Source organism: Ranitomeya variabilis, chromosome 8, assembly GCF_051348905.1.
Source record: "Ranitomeya variabilis isolate aRanVar5 chromosome 8, aRanVar5.hap1, whole genome shotgun sequence".
In the NCBI taxonomy this organism is placed as follows: Eukaryota; Metazoa; Chordata; class Amphibia; order Anura; family Dendrobatidae; genus Ranitomeya; species Ranitomeya variabilis.
Window position 1 is genome coordinate 145,926,461 of NC_135239.1, and position 14,710 is coordinate 145,941,170.

At 44.8% G+C, this 14,710-nt stretch overlaps 1 protein-coding gene across 3 annotated transcripts in view; it reads left to right on the plus strand.

Moving 5' to 3' along the window:
- The window catches only part of GUCY2C (guanylate cyclase 2C), a 1,047,636-nt gene that overhangs the window by 273,151 nt on the left and 759,775 nt on the right, over nt 1-14,710 (plus strand). For all 3 annotated transcript variants that reach the window (XM_077277787.1, XM_077277788.1, XM_077277789.1), the window contains exons 8-9: nt 3,208-3,343; nt 5,228-5,313. In XM_077277787.1, coding sequence (XP_077133902.1) covers nt 3,208-3,343; nt 5,228-5,313 — 222 coding nt within the window. The remainder of the gene's footprint in view (nt 1-3,207; nt 3,344-5,227; nt 5,314-14,710) is intronic.

Below are 14,710 nucleotides of genomic sequence, written 5' to 3' on the forward strand. Positions count from 1 at the left end.
AACCTGTGTCCAAAACTGCGGTTTATTTTTTGCCAATGGCGTAGAATCAATACCCCTAAGAGGGATAGGATTTTCCAATGGCTCAAGAACAAATCCGCAGCGCTTGGCAAATGACAGATCCATAAGGCTCAGGGCCGCACCTGAGTCCACAAACGCCATGACAGGATACGATGACAGTGAGCAAATCAAAGTTACAGATAGAATAGATTTAGGTTGCAAATTACCAATGACGACCGGACTAACAACCTTAGTAAGACGTTTAGAGCATGCTGAGATAACATGTGTAGAATCACCACAGTAGTAACACAAGCCATTCTGGCGTCTATGAATTTTCCGCTCATTTCTAGTCAGGATTCTATCACATTGCATTAATTCAGGTGCCTGTTCAGACAACACCATGAGGGAATTTGCGGTTTTGCGCTCCCGCAACCGCCGGTCGATTTGAATAGCCAGGGCCATAGAATCATTCAGACCTGTGGGAATGGGAAAACCCACCATCACATTCTTAATGGCTTCAGAAAGACCATTTCTAAAATTTGCAGCCAATGCACACTCGTTCCACTGGGTCAGCACGGACCATTTCCGAAATTTTTGGCAATACACTTCAGCCTCGTCCTGGCCCTGAGACATAGCCAGCAAGGCTTTTTCTGCCTGAATCTCAAGATTGGGTTCCTCATAAAGCAAACCGAGCGCCAGAAAAAACGCATCAATATCAGCCAATGCCGGATCTCCTGGCGCCAGCGAGAAAGCCCAATCCTGAGGGTCGCCACGTAAAAAAGAAATAACAATTTTCACTTGCTGAGTGGAGTCTCCAGAGGAACAGGGTCTCAGGGACAAAAACAATTTACAATTATCCCTGAAATTTCTAAACTTAAATCGGTCTCCGGAAAACAGTTCAGGAATCGGTATCTTAGGTTCTGACATAGGATTTCTGGTAACATAATCTTGTATGCCCTGCACACGAGCAGCAAGCTGGTCCACACTTGTAATCAAGGTCTGGACATTCATGTCTGCAGCAATCACAAGCCACTCAGAGGTAAAGGGGAAAAGAAAAAAAAATGAGAGAGAGAAAAAAAAAACTCAGAACTTTCTTTCTTATAATCCCGCTTCTGCAATGCATTTAACATTTAATACTGGCCTGGCAAACTGTTATGACCCCAATGGCGAGGGTCTCAGAGATATCAGCAAGTCTGCGAAGTACAAAAATCCAGCTCATAGGGCAGTGGTAACTGGGTTGACCATATATCTACTCCTAACGCCAACACTAGAAGTAGCCGGGGAACATGCCTACGTTGGTCGCTAGATGTCTCGCGCCAGCCGGAGGACTAACTACCCCTAGAAGAGGAAAACAAAGACCTCTCTTGCCTCCAGAGAATAGACCCCAAAAGTTGGATACAAGCCCCCCACAAATAATAACGGTGAGGTAAGAGGAAAAGACAAACACAGAGATGAACTAGGTTTAGCAAAGAGAGGCCCACTCACTAATAGCAGAATGTAGTAAGATAACTTATATGGTCAACAAAAACCCTACAAAAATCCACACTGGAGATTCAAGAACCCCCGAACCGTCTAACGGCCCGGGGGGAGAACTCCAGCCTCCCTAGAGCTTCCAGCAAGGATAGGATACAGATTATGTACAAGCTGGACAAAAATGCAAACAAAAACAATAGCAAAAAGCAAGAAAGCAGACTTAGCTTAATCAAGCAGGAACCAGGATCAGTAGACAAGAGCACTACAGATTAGCTCTGATATCAACGTTGCCAGGCATTGAACTGAAGGTCCAGGGAGCTAATATAGCAACACCCCTGACCTAACGACCCAGGTGAACATACAAGGGATGATAGACATACCCAGAGTAAAAACCCTAGTAGCCACTAGAGGGAGCCAAAAGGTAAATTCACAACAGTTTGGTAGCTGTGTACCTCTGTTAGGTTAACAGGGCACATCATCTTGTTTCTAGCAAATCTGTGGAGTTAACAGAGTTTGCTTCTACCGCCATATAGTGTTGCCATTTGCCAGCAGCAGGTTCCTCTCCTGCACGGTGGACCTCGGGTTGCGAACGCACCTATTAATACATATATATATATATTTGGTGCGTTCCGCCAACCCTAACAGTTGGTGCTCTGCGGAATAGTTGCCCACATTCTTCTTGTGTTCACATCACTGCCTCTTCCTGCCTGTTTCAGTGCTGCCAATCCCCCACCCTCAACACTGCTGGCCTCACTCTGCATGCTATCTTCACAGGTCGAGTCAGTGACTTTGTCAGCCACCTCCTTGTTTTCTACCGCTACACCCTGGTACTTCTCACTTGGTGACTTAAGAACAAACTGACTTATCGGCAACTGTGTCTCATCCTCTTCTACCTCCTTAGGCAAAATTTGCCATTTCCCATCATCATCTTCTTGTGACCGTGGCTGCTCTATCTTTTGTGCATCATTAAACAGCCTATCCTCTTGTCCCTCTTGGAACATGCAGGGTGAGAGGCCATAATTTAAAAATGATGTAAAGAGCTCCTTGGAGTGTCCCAGTGTGGGATCATTGGTCTTCTGGGACTCAACATGGTGGGAGGAAGGACAATCAGGGCCTCCCTGCAAAGTGGGACAGTAAGCTATGTGTAGTGGATGGGTATGTTGCTTGAGCTACAGTGACAGGCGCAGTCGCACCTGCCCAATGTCCTCGCCATCTGCACGCACCATCATCAGCATTTCCACTTCCCTGTCCCTTACTGCACACCTTACGCATTTTCTATTTGCTAAGTCTCTTGAAACCAAATTTCCTTGATTAGTCGAAACTAAATTTTTTTCATTAAAAAGTGGTCACTTGTTGCAGGCCAATTTTTTTTTTTTAACTTTCAAACCATCATAATTTCACACAAAGCAGGTTAAACTGTATGGACGACAATAGTTAATTTTTGCAGCCAAAAAAAATTGGTCACCTATAGCAGGCCAAGCGTTTTGTTTTAAATTTCAAACAATCCTACATTTTAAAGTGGAGCTTTACATAGATCTGGGGATGCCAGGTACCAAGGCACTAAGTATGCCATTACATCAGGTACTAATTTTTTTAATCATTGATATGTTTTTGTTGTTCTCCAATACAATTTTGAGATGTCCTGTGTTGTGCATCTCTGTGGGTCATATTAAGGTAACACAGTTTATGGGGCAATTTTAAGAGGTTAAAGTATATCTTTTATTTTTTATATTTTAGTTGCAAGATAATTATGCTGCTGGATACTTGGATGCTGTTCTTCTCTTTGGACATGCACTCAAGCGCTTTCTCAAGGCAGGAGAAATAAATGAAACCACAGATTTTATCCAGTTATTTCGCAACATCTCCATCACAGGTTTGGTCATATAACAGTGTAACTATATTATACAAAAAACATTACAGGCATTTATGAAGAGTGTGCAGTCTCTCCACCAACACCACTCCAACAAAAAAAGACTTAAAAAACAGCTCTGGCTAAAATTAAGAGGCCACTGCAAAATGTGCAGTTTGTCTGATTTTTCTCTTTATAGGTATATTTTTGAGTAAAATGTTAATTGTTCTTTTATTCTATAAACTACTGACAACATGTCTCCAAATTTCCAAGCAATAATTTTTGTATTTTTTTCTGACAAATAAAAATGGTCAAAATAAAAAAAACAGTGCTTTCAGGCCTCAAATAATGCTAATAAAACAAGTTCATAATCATTTAGAAACAACAATACTAGTGTTTTATCTCAGGAACAGTTCAGAAATCAATATTTTGTGGAATAACCATGATTTTTAATAACAGCTTTCATTTATCTTGGTATGCTTTCCACCAGTCTTTCACACTGCTTCTGGCGCAAAAATGTAAGCAGTTCTTTGTTTGATGGCTTGTGACTATCCATCATCCTCTTGATTACATTCTAGAAGGGGTTCAGGTCTGGAGATTGGGCTGCCCATGATAGGGTTTTGATTTGGTGGTCTCTTAATTTTGCCAGAGAGAGCTCTATATGGTAAAGAAGTAATTTAACCCCTTTCCGACATGTGGCGTAATAGTACGCCCATGTCGGACTCCCCTTGATTGGTGCGGGCTCCGGCCCTGAGCCCACACCTTTTCAGGCACATGACAGCTGATCTATACAGCTGACATGTACAGTACCTGCAACAGCCATGTGTGAAATTGCGATCCACCCACGTTTGTTAACTAGTTAAGTGCCCCTGTCAATCTCTGGCAACGGCATTTAACTCGTGCTTACAGGAACCGCGTCTCTAATCCTTCCCATTGGTGACCCCGTCTTATGATCACGGGTCAACGATAGGTTGGCATAACAACCAGAGGTCTGCAGCAGGCCTCTATGGTTGCTATTGCCAAATTGCTATAAGTTCCACCCTGTGAGCATTTCTGCTACACACAGAAGATATGATCATTGCTTGTGTGTAGCACTGGCGATCAAAGTATTGCAGCTTCTAGTCTCCCATGGAGACTATTGAAGCATGCAAAAAAGTAAAAAAAATGTTTTAAAAAATATAAAGTTCAAATCACCCCCCTTTCACCCCATTCAAAATAAAACAACAAAAAAATCAAATATACACATATTTAGTATCGCTGCATTCAGAAGCGCCTGATCTATCAATATAAAAAATGGCGCAATGAGAAAAAAAATTAAAAAACGCCAGAATTATGTTTTTTGTTTGCCGCTACAAGATTGTATCTACACCACAATGGTATCAGTAAAATCGTCACCTCAGCTCGCAAAAAATAGCTCTCACCCAACCCCAGATCATGAAAAATGGAGACGCTACAGGTCTCAGAAAATGGCGCTTTTTTTAACACATTTTGGATTTTTTTTTCACCTCTTAAATAAAAAAGAACCTATACATGTTTGGTGTCTGTGAACTCATAATGATCCGGAGAATCATAATCGCAGGTCAGCTTTAGCATTTAGAGAACATGGTAATAAAAAACAAACTGTGGAAGTGCACTTTTTTTGCAATTTCACCGCACTCTGAATTTTTTCCCGTTTTTCAGTACCTGATATGTTAAAACCAATGGTGTAGTTCAAAAGTACGACTTGTCTGGCAAAAAACAAGCCCTCACATGGCCATATTGACAGAAAAATAAAAAAATGTATGCCTCTGGGAAGAAGGGGAGCAAAAAACGGAAATGCACAAACTGAATTAACTTTGGTCATTAAGGGGTTAATAGGATGAAAGAAATTAGAGACTGTAACCTTACTGTTAAATTTTTCATGCATAGGTGCATCAGGTTCAATAATACTGGATGAGATGGGTGACAGAGACCAAAATCTGACTCTATTGTTCACCACCAAGACAACCAATAAGGTAAGTAAAAGAACTAAAACCCCCAAAAGTTGAAATAGGATAATTCAATGCTGTTGCATGCACAATATTATAGTTACATTTATTTTGTTGGGCAATATACCCAGCATTATAGCCAGTACATTTCTCATAAAAATCTGAAGTCCATGGTTAAAGGAATATTTCAGTCAGTAAGTTAAAAACTATCCACTGCTAGGATGTACGCCGATCACCAGAATAGGACATTTGTGCTCTCAATCTTGCCTTGGTGACAAACTGGCATCAGTGCTCTGCTCAGGTGTATTCATCAGTGCCATAAACATGAAGTCAGGACACAAGTGTAATATATGAGTCGCCTGCCAGGGCCCAGGGGTACTCGGTACGGGGTCCGGTACTTAAACGGGATGTCACGATGGCTGTGACCCGGTCCATCGCCCTGGGCACCCAAGTAAAGGGATAGTTTTTAAAGGGAGTTGTAAAGCAATAAAAATTTGTGACGCCACCTGTGGTACTCGGTCAGGGGTGACCAATGCTGCTTAAAGGGGTCCTCTGGGGGTGATGGTACGGCAGCAAGATGGTATCACTTCCCACAGGTGAAGCTCCGTCCTCAGGGCTCCCGGAGTGCTGCGCAGGGATGGTGTGGTGCCGGTAATAAACGGAGGACACGGGATTGCAGTTTCTTTACCTGGTTTACTGCTGTAGTCAGCCTCAGTCCAGGGTACCGGCAACAGGTGTCGATGGAGTCTAGGCAGCCTGAAGACGAGTGGGAATCCCTTTTGCCAGGTCAGTTTGGGAGTCTTCCACTATGTGCTGGTTATTAGTCCCTGCTGCCTGTGGCTTCCTGACAGGGTCCTTGTTTATTCTCTGTCCTGGGACAGTCCCTGCATGGTATGCAACTTGAGCCTTTCCTGGGGGTCTATATACACTGTGACTCTGGGCTCTAGATGTTGCTGTACCTCACGTGTGATGTGGGCAAGTGCCTTTCAATTTCCTGCCCTCTGGTTCTGCTGTGGGATTTGTAGTTCCACACGGCCTCGGGCTCCTGGTGCCCAATTTCTGCGCTCAGCTTATAGGGGCCCAATCGCAGCCCTCCTCTAGCTCCTAAGCTCTCCTGTGCTCCTTCACTGTCTCTTGTCTGCACCAGACTCACTAACTCCTCCTCCAGACCAGAATATATATCCAGGGAAGCTACCCTGAAAACTGGGTTCAGAGCTCCCCCTTCTGGCCTGGAGTCAGAATGTGTTGAATATACAGATTACCTGCCAAAGGGACTCTCCTCGTTTCCAGGCATGGCATCACCCTCCCCGAGAGGAAGGCAATACCACTGTGATACCTGAACTCCTGGGGTGCCACATATTCAGCTAAATTCATCTTCTGGGTTCCGTCAGCATCAGTTTACAAATTTGAGCTGCTGCTTGGTCGCATCATATCTACCTCAGTGACCCCATTCTCACCAAAATTGACACTTATACTTGCATACAAAACCTGATAACCTGCACCTGATTATGACCTATTAAATACTATACGGACAGAGGTTTTCAGGCACCTACTTATTACACATACAAGTACATAAGCTATTGTGACATCTCATTGTAAATACAAAGGCATCAATATAAAGTTTGTCTCACCTTTGTAGATAAAATAACTTCCACTGTTGTGGGATGGCTCTTTACAATATTTTGTGTAATATGTCTGTGGGAATTTTTGCAAGGTCAGAAATTGATGATAGATGAGAGAGCCTGGCTCGTAATCCCTGTTATTGTTCATCGCAATGGTGATTGATGGGGTTGAGTTCGGGGCTGTGCAAGCACTAGTCAAATTCTTCCACATCAAGCTTACCCAACCATGCTCTTATGGATTTTGTTTTGTGTACTAGGGCAAAGTCATGCCAGAACATAAAATGGCCTTCTGAAAAACTATTACCACAATGATGGAAGCATACAATTGTCCATCATGTCTTTGAATCCTCAAGTATTCAATTTCCCTTTCTCTGGAACATAGGGTTGTAGGCCAACCTTTTGGAAAACAATCCTATAGCATTATCCCTCCATCAACAAACTTTACAGTTGACGCAATCCAGGCAGGCAGTTAACGTCCTCCTGTCATTTGCTAAACCCAGGCTCAACATTCAGCTACCAGATGGAGATGTGTAGTTTGTCACTTCTAATATATTTCAACAACTTCAGAGTTCATTGATGGCTTACTTCATCTAATGTTTGGCATTATGCAAGGTGATAAAAGACTGGCTACTGCTGCTTATGTACTCAATGTTGTTATAATGCTACCTCTATTTAATCACATTTTTTACATTTGCCTTACCAATAGTCATGAACGAATACATTCGTCACTATTTGTTACTCACACGAATAGTACAGTATTCGGGCTATTAGTTATTCGGCGAGTAATTAGCTATTCACTTTGGTATATTTGAGTGACCCGCCCAGCATGTTTGGTGCTATATTTGCAGCCAAACAACATGCTGGGCTTGATTGCCAATCACAATAATACCGTCGCCATATTTGTTGTGGCATTACTGTGATTGGCTGGCCTTATAGGGTCATAGGGGGATATTTAAGCCCTGCCGGTGCCATCCTGTGCACTTTGCAGGTGGAAACAGCGTAGTGAGAGCTTAGTGTCAACGTACGGAGAGTGAAAGCAGCGTATAGGGAGAGTCCAATAAGCTCTTTTAAGAGCTACTTAGAGTGAAGATTAGTTCTCTGTTAGGATTACATAGCGTAGGGAGAGATTTAATACTAGGGAGAGGGAAAGGCAAGATGTTAGCATTGCAAGTATGTAATAAGAGGGACCGTGCCGCGGGTACCTTTTTTGTGCCGGGTCTGGAACTGTCGGGGCTGTCTCCTCTGTTGTCCAGGGGAAATCTTAAAAGACTGGACCAATCATTGCAGATGAAAACAGGGGGTGTGGCTAAGGGTTTACAGACTCAGCGTGTGCAGAAACGGGCAGACTTGGTGGGAAGAGACAGCGCGCAGCAGGGAGACGTGAGTGCTCCAGCCCTTGAGCATCAATAGAGCGCAGGCCCGCTCTCGAACTTCCCCACCACCGCTGACAGAGACTGTAAGGAGGGACATGCAGTGTGCCCGATGGTGACCACAAAGCTCGGTGTTGAGCGGTCCGGGCTAGTGAGTACTGCTCGCGTGCTGCCAGAGAGATCGGATGCAGGACTATCATCTGCGCCCTGATTCACCAGTGTGTGTCTGCCGGGTCCCGTCGGGCTCAGACAGTGCCGTGGCCCATGCTCCTCATCAGTACATGGACTAGGGGCTCAGCGGAAGGTACCGGAGACTAACCGCTGCCGCCAGAAGATGGATCATTGTTACCTCCACGACCATCTTGGACAAGCGCCACATCAGCCGTTGTTGGTGCCATCACCTGTTCCGGGATGACCACGTCTTGATTAATGTCTGACAGGATAAGTTAACCCCCCAAGAACTGTTAATACCTTTTCCATTGTTCCTTAACCCCTGCATCTTATCCATATTTTTGAACTGCCCACCCAACCCCCACGTTAACCTTTGACCTCCCTGCATGGAGTATCTCAGTGTGGATTAAAATTGTTAACCCTTGCTCTGTCTCCTGTCCGTCACTGCATCCCACAACCTGCTCAAAAGTATATGCTGCAGATCTCTGCTAGATTGCATTGTGTATAGTGTAGGAACAGATTGTGGGAGTAGGGAGAGAGAGGCATGGTTTCATATCCAGTACAGCCTATGCTAAACAGCTCTTTTTAGAGCTAAATAATATTCCTCAGTACCAGCATATACTAAACAGATTTTTTTTAAAGCAAAATAATATTCCTCGGTACCAGCATATACTAAACAGCTCATGGTCAGGTATTTACCACCCATGTGATGGTCACATAACTTTGACCTCACACATGTCCTGTCAGGACTCTGCATGTGGAGATACGGTGGACCTCTGCCCACCTGCTCTATGGAGGTCCACTAAAACCAGCCCATTACATAGGTTCCTATTAACCCTCTCAGCACTTAGCGTGCTGGAGGAAAAAAACACTCTGGTTTTACATCACTGACCGCAGTATGCGCAGTGACACGTATCTCCCTGCACGTACTATGCCAGTGACTCCGTGACAATACTAAAGCTTTTTCAGAGCTAAATAATATTACTTGGTACCAGCATATACTAAACAGCTTTTTTTTAGACCAAAATAATATTCCTCAAGACCAGCATATAGTAAATAGCTTTTTTTTACATCAAAATAATATTCCTCAGTACTAGTACATACTAAAAAGCTTTTATAGAGCAAAATAATATTCCACAGTACCAGCATATGATAAACAGCTTTTTTAGAGCTAAATAATATTCCTCGGTGCCAGCATATGGAACGCCCTCCAGGGCAGTGGGGTACTCGGTACTTAAAGGGATGTGTCACGGCAGTGTGTCATGGTGGTGGCAACCCAGTCCGTAGCCTGGGCGCCCATGTTAAAGGGGTTTTTGAAATAAAGAAAGTTCATGACGCCACCTGTGATATTCGGTCAGAGTTGACCAATGCTACTTAAAGGGGTCCTCTGGGGTGATGTTATGGCAGCCAGATGGTATAACTTCCCACAGGTGAAGTAGGTCCCCAGGGCTCCCGGTGAATAAATGGAAGATGGTGAGTGGTGCAGTAAAGAACGAAGGACGCAGTTGTGCAGTCTTTTTCCCTGGTTTACTGATGGTAGCAGGCAGCCACAGTCCAGGGCACCAGATCACAGGTACAGGCAGGGTCCAGCCGACTTGGAAGTGAGTTCAGAGTTCAGCTTTAAAAGGTGGAGTTAAAAGCTTTCCTTCTAGCGCTGTGGTGTAGTTCCTTACTGTCTATGGCTGTAAAGATTATAAGGGATAACTTAGGAGACTCTTTGCATGGAACAAGACAACTACAGGACACAGTTTTATAAGTGGTAAAGTCTATATTATCACACGGTGATTCAAACAGGTGCAGAGAGAAACTCAAGTCCACAACACTTGGTGTAATTATTAAATGCAGCTTAACAGTCTATAGGAAACTTCAGAAGAAAATGCAATCACGCAGAAAGTCTATGAAGCACAATTATGCTTGAGGATACTTGACACGAATAAGTCCTTGGTAGTCCAAACACAGATAGATATGCTTATAAGGCAGTTCAAATAATATCTTAGCACAACCAGGGAGGCCTGGGTAAAAGTCTCAGGTTTAAGCAGAGCAGCAACAGCTTACATGTCCAGCAAATGCAGATGGAAACAAACACAAGCAGCCAGATGGAGGATTACTGGAAACCGATGTATGCAGCAGAAACTCAGAGCTGAGTAGCAGGATCTCCACACAGGTTCACAGGAGTAGGTGCAGGTGCAAGTGCAGGTGCAAAGCCAGGGAGTCGTCAGGAGCTGGTTGCAAGGCAGAGTACTCTAGCACAGACTAAAGGTTGGGGTGGAGTTTTATAGCAGGAAGACACAGTGCACATGAGACCAAAGATGCCATCTTGGAAAAGGGCAGTAATGCACAAAAGGTAATCAAAATGTTCAGAGTCCTGACATTACTCCCTCCTTAGAAGTGGCCTCAGGACGATCCTGGACCTGGTTTCTCAGGGAATCTTTAATGAAAACGAGAGATCTTCTGTTGGGCATTGATGTTTTCCACAGATTCCCAAGAGTCTTCCACAGGGGGATATCCCTGCCATCTTATGAGATATTGGAGCCGATTCCTGCAAATCCTGGAATCAATAATTTCCTCCACCACAAATTGTTCTTGCCCATCAATCACCACAGGCTGCAGAGGTGGCACAACACGTCCCTGGAAGGTATTAGGAGATACAGGCTTTAGTAAAGATACATGAAAAACTGGGTGTACCTTCATATTCCTAGGCAGCTTCAGACGGCAGGCCACAGAGCTTACAATACCGTTGATCTTGAAAGGGCCAATGAATTTCTGTCCAAGTTTTTGTGAAGGAACGTTTAACTTCAGATTTTTAGTTGATAACCACATGGAATCTCCAACCTTGAACATGGGTGCAGGTTTACGGAATCTATCAGCCGATCTCTTATAACGTTCTTGAGCCGTGGTCAGGGATTCCTTCAGAACCCCCAGATTTTGCCTCATCTCAGTCAGCCTTTCCTCAACTGCTGGAACCGGAGAATTAATCGGAGACCTAGGTAAGATACATGGATGATAACCCAGATTGGCAAAGAAAGGAGTGAACTTAGTGGAGGCGCTCTGAGAATTGTTATATGAAAATTCGGCTAACGGCAGTAATTCCAACCAATCATCTTGGAGATGGCTAACATAGCATCTTAGATATTGTCCCAACGTCTGGTTGGTACGCTCAGTCTGACCATTTGTCTGGGGATGGTAAGCGGAAGAGAGTCAGACATTAATATTGAGTGCAGAGCAAAACCTGATATGATCCTTAGTGGCTGAGGATCACGAATAGACCAGCAAGTGAATAAACTAAGGACAAGCTCTAGGGAGATGGTAACTGGACTGATCGCAAATCTGAACCTATGTAACACAACTAGAGGTAGCCGGTGAACGTGCCTAAAAAATTTCCTAGACGTCTCGAGCCAGCCTGAGGAACTAGCTACCCCTAAAGAGAAAGAGAGACCTCGCTTTCCTCCAGAGAAATAATCCCCAAAGATATAGAAGCCCCCAACAAATATTAACGGTGAAGTAAGAAGAAGGCACATACGTAGGGATGAAATCAGATTCAGCAAAAGAGGCCCACTAGTACTAGAAAGCAGAAAATAGAGCAGGGGTCTATGCGATCAATAAAAAACCCTTACAAAATATCCATCCTGAGATTTCAAGAACCCACGCACCAACTAATGGTGTGTGGGGAGAAACTCAGTCCACTAGAGCATCCAGCAAGCGAGGGAATCACATTTTAGCAAGCTGGACAAGACAACATGATAAACACTGCTGATCAAAAAATGAGCAAACAAAACTTAGCTTGTCCTGGATGGACTGGGAGCAAGGTAGTCAGAAGGAATCTGAGTAGCACTGATTACATCGACAGCCGGCAACAAGTGTAAGTGAAACAGAGCTATATAGGAACCTCCCAGAGGATAATGAACCAGCTGATAGCCAGAGACCAGCAGGATAACAAACAGCCACCAGGGGGAGCCCAAAGCAAAAGTCACACCATACCACCAGTGACCACAAGAGGGAGCCTGAAAACAGAGTTCACAACAGTACCCCCTCCTTAAGGAGGGGTCACCGAACCCTCATGAAAACCCCCAGGGCGATCAGGATGAGCCACATGGAAGGCACGAACCAAATCGGCCGCATGAACATCAGAGGCGACAACCCAAGAATTATCCTCCTGACCATAGCCCTTCCACTTGACCAAATACTGGAGCCTCCGTCTAGAAACATGAGAATCCAAGATCTTCTCCACCACGTATTCCAATTCTCCCTCAACCAGCACCGGGGCAGGAGGCTCACCCGGAGGAACCATAGGTACCACATACCTCCGCAACAAAGAGCGATGGAACACATTATGAATAGCAAATGATGCCGGGAGGTCCAGACGGAATGACACAGGGCCAAGGACTTCCAGAATCTTATAAGGACCGATAAACCGAGGCTTGAACTTAGGAGAGGAGACCTTCATAGGAACGAAGCGAGAAGACAACCACACCAAGTCCCCAACGCGAAGTCGGGGACCCACACAGCGACGGCGGTTGGCAAAGAGCTGAGCCTTCTCTTGTGACAACTTTAAATTGTCCACCACATGATTCCAAATCTGATGCAACCTATCCACCACAACATCCACTCCAGGACAGTCAGAAGGCTCCACCTGACCCGAGGAAAAACGAGGATGAAACCCCGAATTACAAAAAAAGGAGAAACCAAAGTAGCAGAACTAGCCCGATTATTAAGGGCAAACTCGGCCAACGGCAAAAAAGTAACCCAGTCGTCCTGGTCAGCAGAAACAAAACATCTTAAATAAGTCTCCAAGGTCTGATTAGTTCGCTCGGTTTGGCCATTCGTCTGAGGATGGAAGGCCGACGAAAAAGACAATTCAATGCCCAACTTAGCACAAAAGGTCCGCCAAAATCTAGACACAAACTGGGATCCTCTGTCAGAAACAATGTTCTCAGGAATCCCGTGCAAACGAACCACATTTTGAAAAAACAGTGGAACCAACTCGGAGGAGGAAGGCAACTTAGGCAAGGGCACCAAATGGACCATCTTAGAAAAACGATCACACACCACCCAGATGACAGACATTCTCTGAGAGACAGGAAGATCTGAAATAAAATCCATGGAAATGTGCGTCCAAGGCCTCTTCGGGACAGGCAAAGGTAACAGCAACCCACTGGCACGAGAACAGCAAGGCTTTGCCCGAGCACAAATTCCACAAGACTGCACAAAGGAACGCACATCCCGCGACAAGGAAGGCCACCAAAAAGACCTGGCCACCAAGTCTCTGGTACCAAATATTCCAGGATGGCCCGCCAACACCGAAGAATGAACCTTGGAGATGACTCTGTTGGTCCATCTATCCGGGACAAACAGTCTCTCCGGTGGACAGCGGTCAGGTCTATCCGCCTGAAACTCTTGCAGCACACGTCGCAAATCTGGGGAGATGGCAGACAAAATCACCCCTTTTCTAAGGATACCAGCCGGCTCTGAATCTCCAGGAGAGTCAGGCACAAAACTCCTAGAAAGAGCATCAGCCTTCACATTCTTCGAACCCGGCAGGTATGAGACCATGAAATCAAAACGAGAGAAAAACAACGACCAACGAGCCTGTCTGGGATTCAGCCGCTTGGCCGACTCGAGATAAATCAAATTCTTGTGATCAGTCAAGACCACCACACGATGTTTAGCTCCCTCGAGCCAATGTCGTCACTCCTCAAATGCCCACTTCATAGCCAACAGCTCCCGATTACCGACATCATAATTCCGCTCGGCAGGCGAAAACTTTCTTGAAAAGAAAGCACATGGCTTCATCACAGAGCCATCGGGGCTTCTCTGCGACAAAACAGCCCCTGCTCCAATCTCGGAAGCATCAACCTCCACCTGGAAGGGAAGTGAGACATCTGGCTGACATAAGACCGGAGCCAAAGAAAACCGACGCTTCAGCTCCCGAAAAGCCTCCACAGCCGCAGAAGACCAATTAGTCACATCAGAACCCTTCTTGGTCAAACCCGTCAAAGGCTTAACAACGCCAGAAAAATTAGCTATGAAGCGACGGTAAAAATTAGCAAAACCCAAGAACTTCTGAAAACTCTTAACAGATGTAGGCTGCGTCCAGTCATGAATAGCCTGAACCTTGACTGGGTCCATCTCAATAGTAGAAGGAGAAAAAATGAAACCCAAAAAAGAAATCTTCTGGACTCCAAAAAGACATTTTGAGCCCTTCACAAATAAAGCATTGTCACGCAGGACCTGAAAGACCATCCTGACCTGCTTAACATGAGA